The sequence below is a fragment of the Pteropus alecto genome, unplaced genomic scaffold (genome assembly GCF_000325575.1).
Source record: "Pteropus alecto unplaced genomic scaffold, ASM32557v1 scaffold311, whole genome shotgun sequence".
NCBI classification, from domain to species: Eukaryota; Metazoa; Chordata; class Mammalia; order Chiroptera; family Pteropodidae; genus Pteropus; species Pteropus alecto.
Genome location: NW_006431916.1, coordinates 1,377,931 through 1,388,603, shown reverse-complemented (window position 1 = coordinate 1,388,603; position 10,673 = coordinate 1,377,931). Strand labels below are relative to the sequence as shown.

General features: G+C 31.3%; 1 protein-coding gene across 8 annotated transcripts in view; it reads left to right on the top strand.

Moving 5' to 3' along the window:
* The window catches only part of DLG1 (discs large MAGUK scaffold protein 1), a 229,273-nt gene that overhangs the window by 134,421 nt on the left and 84,179 nt on the right, over positions 1–10,673 (top strand). For all 8 annotated transcript variants that reach the window (XM_015600251.2, XM_015600246.2, XM_015600237.2 and 5 more), the window contains 2 exons: positions 394–447; positions 8,069–8,119. In XM_015600251.2, coding sequence (XP_015455737.1) covers positions 394–447; positions 8,069–8,119 — 105 coding nt within the window. The remainder of the gene's footprint in view (positions 1–393; positions 448–8,068; positions 8,120–10,673) is intronic.

Genomic DNA, 10,673 nt, shown 5'->3' with positions numbered 1-10,673 from the left:
GGGAAGAATTTTTTTTTTCCTGAGTGATAAAGTGATTGGAATTTTCATGGGACCCTTGGGAACAGAAAAGCTAATGATTTCTAAGCAATTCATGAAGAGTTGTTATACTAAAGAATATTTGTATTTTTTGAGAAGGCTGGTGAACTTTTTCGTAAATCTTAAAATTACCTGTTTTAGCAGAATAACAATTTATTTCTCAAAACAAATCTATTTTAATTGCTTTTACCTAATTCTTTCCATTTGGTTCTGGAAACTGGGTAACATGCACAGCTCATGTAAAATTATAATTTAAGAAATAGCAAATCCTTCATGAGTTTTTAACATTTGTAAGCATTAATATAGAATATGTCAATTTTCCTGTTAAACTAACACATTTACAATTTCTTCTTTAAGGCAAATCCTCCTCCAGTACTGGTCAACACAGATAGCTTGGAAACACCAACTTATGTAAGTTTCATTTTGTCCCCACATTTAAATAATTCTTCTTTTCCTGTTCAGTTTTTGATACAGATATAAAGATCACAGCATTATTTCTCTTATATATTGTACTTATGATATTCTGTCACTGAACTGCAGTTGTTAAAAGTAAATGAAGCGGTACTCTCTTTTTTTGGTTGTTTCTTTTCCCCATACTTATGCAAAGCAGAAATGTTAAAATAGAAATTTATGATTTTATTTTTTAATTAAAGTGATTAACTTTCACTAAAGGCTATTTCTGACCAATGGTCACTAACACAATGCTTTATATTCAAAGAGTCATTTTAGAAATCTAATTGAGTAACCTATTATAACTTTAAATTGATTAGTGCTTCCCTCTGAACTCACTTTGTTAAAAAGTCTTCTTTCCCTTAAAAATAAATAGCCAGAACAGCAGAATCTGATCTAACATTTTTCACCCCAAAGGAAAATGTCTTTGGAGTTGTGGTGTTTAAGTAGGGCTGTGAGTTTTCCTTTTTTGATTAAATAGTACATAATTTCATAGGCTGTCAAAATCCTTTCTTCTCATTTTTGAACTGTAGTTGATTTCAGGCTATATTATAAAATGTTTTATTTGGCTTTACATTCTTTTTGTATTTATATGAGTATAGATGTATCAGATATTTGGGAATTTTGGAAAACTTCAAATAATGCTTAAAACAAACCAAAAATACTCTTCTATACTTTCTTCAGATTCTTTTCTGTCAGTGTTACCTTTCACACCGATGTAGAATTCTTAAGCAGAATTTTATTTGTACATTTGTCAATATTCTCTTCACATTTCTTTCTCCTTTATAAGTTCTCTTTGTTAATTTATGTTTTGCTTAGGGGCAGTCAGTGATTAAATACAGCTGTTGCCTTAGAACACATTTTTTTTTCCCTGATTGTAGTCATCACACTTTCCAAAATTAAATAATTAGCTGAACAGGTAATGCATACACATTATACAAAATTCTAAAGTAACAAAAGGCTATCCAGTGAAAAGTAAACTTTTCTTTCACCTCTGCTTCCAGTCTTCCAGTTACCCTTGCCTAAGACACAAAGCGTTAGTAGTGTCATATTTAAACATTTGGGGGCACATGCATGCATATATGTTTCTAAACTTTTACTATGTAAAATCAGTGCCCTACTGGTAATATTTGTATACATATCTTGTATATGTATACAAGTATATAAGCAAAACATACTCATAAATCGCTCAGTGTGTAAATTTATAGATTTGTTCATTATAGAGTTTTACCCATTTATGTTTCAACAAAAAGTATTTATGTTTTCATCCCATATTATCACTAGCACAGTGTGTTAATAAATGTTTTGATCTTTTTTAACATGTTTAAAATGTATTAACTCATTTTAGTTTGCATTTATATTTACCTATCTCCCTTTTCTACATTTTTACCTTAAAAATTTATGTCGAGATATTCATATACCACAAAATCTACCTTTTTAAAGTGTACAATTCAGTGTATACTTTAGTTTGTTTTTAGTTTATTTACAATATTGTGCCATCACCACCACTTTCTAATTCCAGAACATTTTATCACCCTATAAAAAAACCTGGTACCAGTAAACAATTACTCCACATTCTGCTCCTCCCTCAGCCCCTGACAACTACTAATCTACTTTCTGTCACTATGGATTTGTCTATTCTGGACCATTCAAATAAATAGAATAATACAATATGTGGCCTTTTGTGTCTAGCTTCTTTCACTTAGTATATTTTCAAGGTTCATCCATGTTGCAACATGTATCAGAACTTCATTCATTTTTATGGCTAAATAATATTCCATTCCATTATGAGTACACACCACATTTTGTTTATTCATCCTTCTGTTGAATTTGTGTCCCTGTTTTCAATTTCTAGCAGTGAGATTGCTGTGTAATATGGTAATTCTATATTTAGGGTTTTGAGGAACCACCTGTTTTCAGTAGCGGCTGCACCATTTACATTCCCACCAGCAAAGTAAGAGGGTTCCAATTTCTCTACGTCTTCACCAATCTTACTAGTCCTTATCAACAATGTTTTGGGGGTTTTTTTTATTATTATTATTATAGCTATTCTAGTGGGTATGAAGTGATACTTCATTGTAGCTTTGATTTGCCTTTACTTAGTGACTAATGATGTTGATTGAGCATCTTTTTATGTGCTTGTTGGACATTTGTATATCTTTGGAGGAATATCTATCTGTTCAGATCCATTGTCCATTTCTTAATTGGATTATTGTATTTTATTAGCAATTTGTAAGATTTCTCTATAGAAGCTCAAAAGTCCAAATATATATATATTTTTGGACTTTTATTGGCAGGTAGAGGGAAGCACAAATCACTTATGCTTTTTCTGTCATGTCTAAGAAACTATTGCCTAATCCAAGGTCACAAGGATTTACACTTATGTTTTCTACTAAGTTTTAGCTCTTATATTTAGGTCTTTGATCCATTTTCAGTTAATTTTGTATATTATGGAAAGTTAAGGTCCAGCTTCATTCTTTTACATGTGGATATCCAGCTGTCCTATCACTATTTGTTGGAGACTATTCTTTCTTTGTTGAATAGTCTTGACACCCTTGCAGAAAATCAGTTAATTACAAATATATGAATTTATTTCTGGATTTTCGAGTTCTCTTCTGTTGATATGTATGTGTATTTTTATGCCAACACCATGTAGTCTTGATTACCGTAACTTTATAATAAGTTTTGAAATCAGAAAATATAAGTCTTCCAACTTTCAAAGTTTTTTGGGGGGGAGGGGCTGTTTGAGATTCTTTGCTTTCCATATGAATTTGAATATGAATGATCAGCTTGTCAATTTCTGCACATAGCAAAAAGGCACCTGAGGTTTTGCTTAGGATCGAGTTGAATCTATAGGTAATTTTGGGGAGTATTGCCATCTTATCAATATTATGATTTCCAATCCATAAATACAGAATGTCTTTCTTTTTGTTTACATCTTTCATTTTGTTCAATAATGTTCGTAATTTTCAGTGTACAAGTCTTACACTTCTTTTGTTAAATTTATTCCTGAGTATCTTCTTTTAATGCTGTTATAAATAGAATTTTTTAAAATTTTATTTATAGATTTTTCCATTGCTCGTGTATGACAATATAATGGATTTTTAGGTATTACTCTGTCTTTCAACCATACTGAACTCATTTATTAGCTCTGATAGTTTTTTTGTGTGGATTCCTTTCAGTTTTCAGCATAAGATCATGTCATCTGCAAATAGATGTAGTTTTACTTATTCTTTTCCAGTCAAGATGCCTTTTAGTTATTTTTCTTGCCTAATTGCCCTGGCTAGAACCTCCATTGCAATGTTTAATAAAAGTGGCAAGAGCAAGCATTCTTGTTTTATTTCTGATCCTTTGGGAAAAGCTTTCAGTCTTTTACCATTAAGTATAACATATTATACTCAATTTTAACTATTAATTGATATAATTTCATTGGCATTAGGGTTGATTCTCTCTTCATGCATTCCTATTCTTTCCTTAAATAGTAAAAATGTTAAGGGAACAGAAAATTAAAGACAAAAATTCTAGAGTTCTTGGTTCCAGTAATGAGATAGAAATGAAGTAATCTTGTCAAAATAATTCCCATCTGTTCCTCTGTCTTTATTTTCTTTAAGACAGACTGTGAACAATGATGGTTAGGAAAATTTATTCAGCTTGACTTTGGTAGTTTTCTTACATACTAAAAGCTTCATATGTAGCTTAATTGGTAAATACAGTATTTTTAAATCAACCTAAATGGCTATTCATTATTTAGAAAATACTTTTAAGTAAATTCTTTTGGAGTTAACACTTTGTATGTAGTTGTGTTAATTTTGCATTAGGAAGAACATTTTCTTCCTAATACATTTTTATTTTTAGATTCTTACTTTGTGATGCTATAGACTTTGATGAGATTATCTATTAATATGAACCATGAGACATACGAATGTTAACAGATAAAATTTTGAATGTCAATATATTACTGAATTGAACCTAAATAACAGGGCTTTAATAAATTAGGTTTTTAAAAAATCTTTCTTTGGACAAGCCTTATACCTATTATGTAATAGGATTTGTCTGTTCTTTTTGATTATATTAGTGTAGCTGATTGGAAAATTAAAATCTTTGAGCTAGTAAGAGACTGAGAATATTTGTGTCATAAATCGTCCTCGTGCTCACTTCGGCAGTACATATACTAAATTGTCCTCTGCTTCGTTATGACATTTGTGTACCCATAATTAAAGCAAATTGTATTAAAAAGAAAAAAAGAATTATACAACTTAAACAATAAATGCTATTCCAGTATTACTAGCAACAAGTTGTAAGTATAAGTCCATTAACTATCAATTAAAATATGAAAACAGCAATCAGCTTAACAAGAAATGTATAGAATTTATAGTAAGAAAACTATAAAACTTTACTGGCGGCATAAAGCAGTGCATGAGAAAGAGAGCAGATCTCATTGCTGAGCAGGAACATAATGTAGAGATCATCATTTTCCTGAGATTAATCTGCTTTTGGAATTTTTTCCTTTTACTCAGACTAGTGTCATAGTTTTTTACCAGTTTACTTTTCTCTAGTTTCTCTCCATTTCTGCTCCAAATTGCCATAGTTCTTTTTTGCGGATATCTATTAAACCTATGTGATGCTCAAGAACTTGCAAGACTTTCTTCTTCCTTCCGAAAGCATTCAAGACCTTTCACAATCAGGCCTCAATGCACTATCTAGTTTCTGCTCCAACCTTCACCCCCATACGCAATCCCATTTTGTTGATAAGACTGAATTCAAAACCTAGAAAATGCTAGCAATGACAGTTCTCGAGAAGTATTAAGTTTATTCTCTCATATTTTTAGAGGAAAAAACAAATATTTTGTCAGCAATATATTCATTTTGTCTAAATATTGATTTAATTTTGTTCCTACCTTACCTCTTACTGTATTCTATTTATTGAGAGTAATAAACACATTAACCAAGCATTTCTTTCCTATTGGAAGCCACATTTTGTAAAGATGTTATAAAAAGGAAACTAAGCACACAAATCACTTTATAGTTTTGCTGGAAACCATACTGCTTTTGAAAATATTACACCACCATTGTTATTTTTACATTTACTGTTAAGTAAGTGGTACTTGTAATTCGTGTTTTGGATTTACTGTTTACTGGATTTACATTTACTGTTAAGTAAGTGGTACTTGTAATTCGTGTTTTGGATAATGTACTCTTTGCCCAGTTTGAAAGTGTTTAATGTTGTAATTGAATTGTCTCTATATTTAAAATTATCAGACAGCTTCAAGTTATTGAGGATTTGGGAATAAGTCATTTGAAGTCTATATGACCTTCTCAGTTGTTCACCTTTTTTAAATCACTCCACACTCGATGCTACCTAGAATCCTCACCAGATAATCAGTACATCATGATGTGGCATTAAATAAGTACCAAGGACATTTACTAAGTACCTACCTTTTGAGAAGGCTTGATGGTGAAAATCTCATTCCTTAAAGCAGAAATAATAAGGTCACAATACAAAAACTTTACATTTTAACACCAAAAGGACCATATAAGTACTCTTACTTGGAAATGTTTCCAGAATAAAATTTCAGACTATTGTATTTAGAAATGAACAAATGAACAAAAATAGAGCCCAGTGTAGCAATTTTGGAATTTGGCCAAAGCCATAAGCTGAGGAAAATTTATTAAATTTAATGGATGTTTTTTTAAATAGAATATGTATGCATACCGTGTGTGTGTGTGTGTGTGTGTGTGTGTGTGTGTGTGTGTGTACGTATACACACACACACACACACACACACATATAACCCTCCTGTACTCTAGATACATGGAAATCATAGATTTAGATGTATATACATATATGTGCATTTATAACATATTATCTTAAAAAAAAAAAACCTATGTGAGAAGAAGAAAGAAAGTAGCATTGGGTTTGAATCTATTACAGCCATAGGAATTAAGGACCCCAAAAATTAGTGGAGGTGGGTTTCAAAACTCCTCAAGAAAAAAACTTTTAGTCCTTGAATTAGACTTGAATTAAGGGTTGATTTCTTACAGAATGATGAAGAAAGCAAAATAGCTTATATAATTTTATTATTCTGTCATTTCATTATTCTGTTGCTGTATAACAAGCTACCCTGAAACTTAGTGGCTTAAAAACAACAGTTCATTATTTCTCATGATTTTCTGGGTTAACTGGATGGTTCTGCTTCACATGGTATTGGCTGAGGCACTGGAGAAGGCTGGAAGACCCAAAATAGCCTTATTCACATGGCCAGCAGTTGGTGCTGGTTGCTGATAGGAGTGCAGCGTGGGGCTTTTGGCCAAGGGCCTTGGTTCTCCTTAATTTGAATCTTCTCTTAGGCTGTCTAAGCTTCCTCACATTATAGCTGTTGGGTTCTAAGGCAGTATATTCTAAAACAAACACGAAAACTACAGGGCTTCACATGACCTAGCTTCAGAAACCTAGCGTCATTTATACCACATTCTTTTTTAACAAAACTCATCTAGGACCTGCCTAGATCCAAGAGGAGGGGACATTGACAACATCTCTTGATGGTAAGATGGTTTAGTCATATTACGAAAAAGCATGTCGGATGAAAGATAGGAGGCATCTAGAGAAATGCAGTTTATCACAATCCTTATTTGATTTATTAGATTAAGTGTTTTGCCCAGCTTCATGTCACTGGACTCTTTAAAGCAATGATTTGAACCCAAGTTAATCTGAATCAGAGGATTACTCACCCTTCACCCTTGGCCCTCACCGTGGGAATTACTTCTTCCAGGAGGGAACGGGGAAATAAATTGGAAAGAATAAAAGAAAGTGCTTATTCTGTAAGATGTGAGCAAGAACTTGAATGGTGAATCAAATTTCAACATGAAATATGTAAATGAAATGTGTGACAGAGGAAGCACTAAAGTAGCAGATGCAGAGTTGGGAACTTGCAGGATATGTAAAGGAAAGCAAATCATTCAAATTTTATGGTGTGTAAGGCTGTTGAAGAGGTAAAATATATAAGGAATGAAGCTGAATGATAGATTGGGGTCAGTTCATACAGAGCCTTGTATGAGAGTTTCTTAAAGTATATTTGGAAAAAGTATATTATTAGACATGAACTCCAAAAAGATGTATATGCGTGAAACATTAGAAAGTTGGGCAGTGGAAAATACTAATCTAAGAGATTGAGTAGTTTATATTGGCACTAGTCCACAGGAGATTAACAAAGCCTCGAACCAAAGAAATAGAAATGAGAATGAAGAAATGATGGTTTTCAGAAAAGTTTAAGTATTCAAATCAGTAAGAATTGCCAACTGATTTAAGATGTGTGGATCAAGGCAGAGAAAAGGGTCAGAGTTCAATAATATTAAAAGCTGAGTGTGCCCTTTCTATATTTGAAAGTCGTAATACCGTAAATGTTAACTTATTAATCACATTATACTCTTCCACTCCTTGAAAATTTTCCCTAAATTATTTTAAAGGAAGCTATATTATTTGATTGCTATCACATTTAACAGGTTTTCATTAATAAATTATGCAAAAATTATGTCTTGCCATTTCAGATTTTACACTTTAAATTTCTGTTTTTCCACCCATTAGGTTAATGGCACTGATGCAGATTATGAATATGAAGAAATCACACTTGAAAGGGTAAAAACTAATAATTATCTTAAGTTTTTTAATGCATAAATCTGTTGCTTTAAAGAACTCCTTAAATATACAGTACTGTTCTTTTATATAGAATCCAAGGGAATAATTGATCATTCAAAACTAGAACCATGTAATATTCATTTCTTTTATAAGTTCACATATCATAAAATTAGCCATGATATTTTCAGAACATGATGCTTTTCTTTAATAACCTTTTTTAAATTTTTTTAATCACGTTTATTGGGGTAACATTGGTTAATATAATTATATAATTTTCAGGTGTACATTATAATTTGACATCTGTATATTCTATTGTGCGTTTACTACCCAAAGTCCAGTTTCCTTCAGCTACCATATATTTGATCCCCTTTACTCCATCTCCATATGCCCCTATATTTGACCCCCTAATGACCTTTTTTTAAAAAATAAACTTTTTATTTAAAGTAGTTTTAGATTTATAGAAAAGTTATACAGAGTTCCCATTTACCCTGGACTCAGTTTCACCTATTATTAACATCTTACGTTACTACAATACATTCATTTCAACTAATGAAACAATATTAATACATTATTATTAACTAAAGTCCACACTCTATTTGGATTTCCTTAGTTTTAATGTTTTTCTCTTCCAGGATCCCATCCAGGATACCTTAATACATTTAGTTATCATGTCTCCTTAGACTCCTCTAGACTGACAGTTTCTCAGATTTTTCTGTTTTTAATTTTTATTTTTTAATTCATTTTTATGTAATAAAATGTTACTTATTTTAAACAAGTATTTAGTATCCTAGTAACCTGATCATTGTATAAGTGTTCTTTCCTAGCAAAATAATAACCACATTGCTAATTGACAAGACCCCTATCAAAAAACTTATTCATTCCTCCAGTCAAAAAAATAATTTAAAGGTAATTTAAATAATTTCAGATGTGTAAATTTTCTTGTTATATTTTCCCCTTAAGAATATCTGCTTTCAGTTGATGCTATTTTTGTAAAACCATCTTATCTGACCAGCATTTGTGGGAAATGAAGTGTTCCTCACAAGTAAATTTCTTGAGTAACTGAATATCCGTATATTTAAGACTAAAATTTTAGATACTTAGATTTGCTTATGTTTGAAGCCAGTATAGATTGAGCAGAAATAGACTTTAGAGAGTCTTTTACATGTATAATAGATATTTACTGCCTACAACCTGAATTTGGATCACCTGTTCACATGAGATAGAAACTGAGTAACTTTCTGGTATTAATGCATTTTACATATTTCGGTATGGTATTTTGTTGTTTGAGTTTTTTCAGCCTTATTGAGATAATTGACATATAATTCTAACTTTTTAGTTTTTATCTTCACTTTTCATCCTTTCCCAGTGCCTTTTAAATTCCTTTATTTAGTCAGGACTGTACATTGTGTTTTCACTAATTAAACTTGAGTATACCGGGAATTGGGGAAATGTTGTTAAAGGGTATAAATTTGCAACAGGAAGAATGTTTCCGAGATCTAATGCACAAGGAGCGATTATAGTCAACAGTACTGTATTATATACTTCAAAATTGCTAAGAGACTAGATCGTAAATGTTAATCACCACAAAAAAAAAAAGAAATGAGATAGAGGTGTTAGCTAAAGCAACAAATTGTACACCTTAAACTGATACATTGTTATATGCAAATTATATCTTAAATTTTTTAAGTAAATAAAAAAAAAAAAGCTTGAGTACCTGAGTAACTTGGTAACCTTACACAACCTATTATTGAGACTCTAGTAACTCTTTAAGAGTTTAGACTGAAAAAAAATTTTTTTGTTAAAATAGAATCTGGACATATTGTAGTAGAGTGAATATAAAAGCTATTTAATATTAACAGTTAAGTAATAGGTCAAGATAGATTCACTTATTTGAGTTGCCTGAAAGCCAGAGTTAGAACATTACAAAATAAACATTTTTAAGAACTTTGTTTAGAATAATTGTCCTTAAAGACTTTTTGTAGTGGTAGAACCCTTTCTTCAAAGAAAATATTCAGAAATCCCGTATGTAAAAAAAAGCAAAAAGTAGCACTGCTTTGGCAAATTGACTTTGCTATCCAGAAGCTCACCAATGTTAAGTTCTCAGATTGGGCTTTCAGTATTAAAAATGTCTTTTGCTAGTTAGGTGTGTCTTGGTTAAATAAGTCAAAGACGATGGCAACTGTTACTTAGATAAAATTCGGTCATTTTCATATAAGCCGATGGCAAAGTTAGCAGAAGAAAAGCACCACTCCCTCCCTACCCCTTTTTTAAAAGACTAAAATAATATTGGTTTTATCTGCTCGAAAATAATAGCAGCAGAAAAATCACTTCACTGTATTTGTCTCAAGAGAGATTTACCTTACCAAACAAATGAGATCTAGTGTAAAAGAAAGAGATTTAGTGACAACTCTACAGAAGTCCAACTATAATCCAAGGACAGATTGTACATACTTTTAAAGAAAAAACATAGGCTAGACCCCAGAAAAATCTCCTTGTTCATCAACCCCACCTACTCTGAATTCTTCACAGAGGAAAAAGAGCTTTCTTTATATTT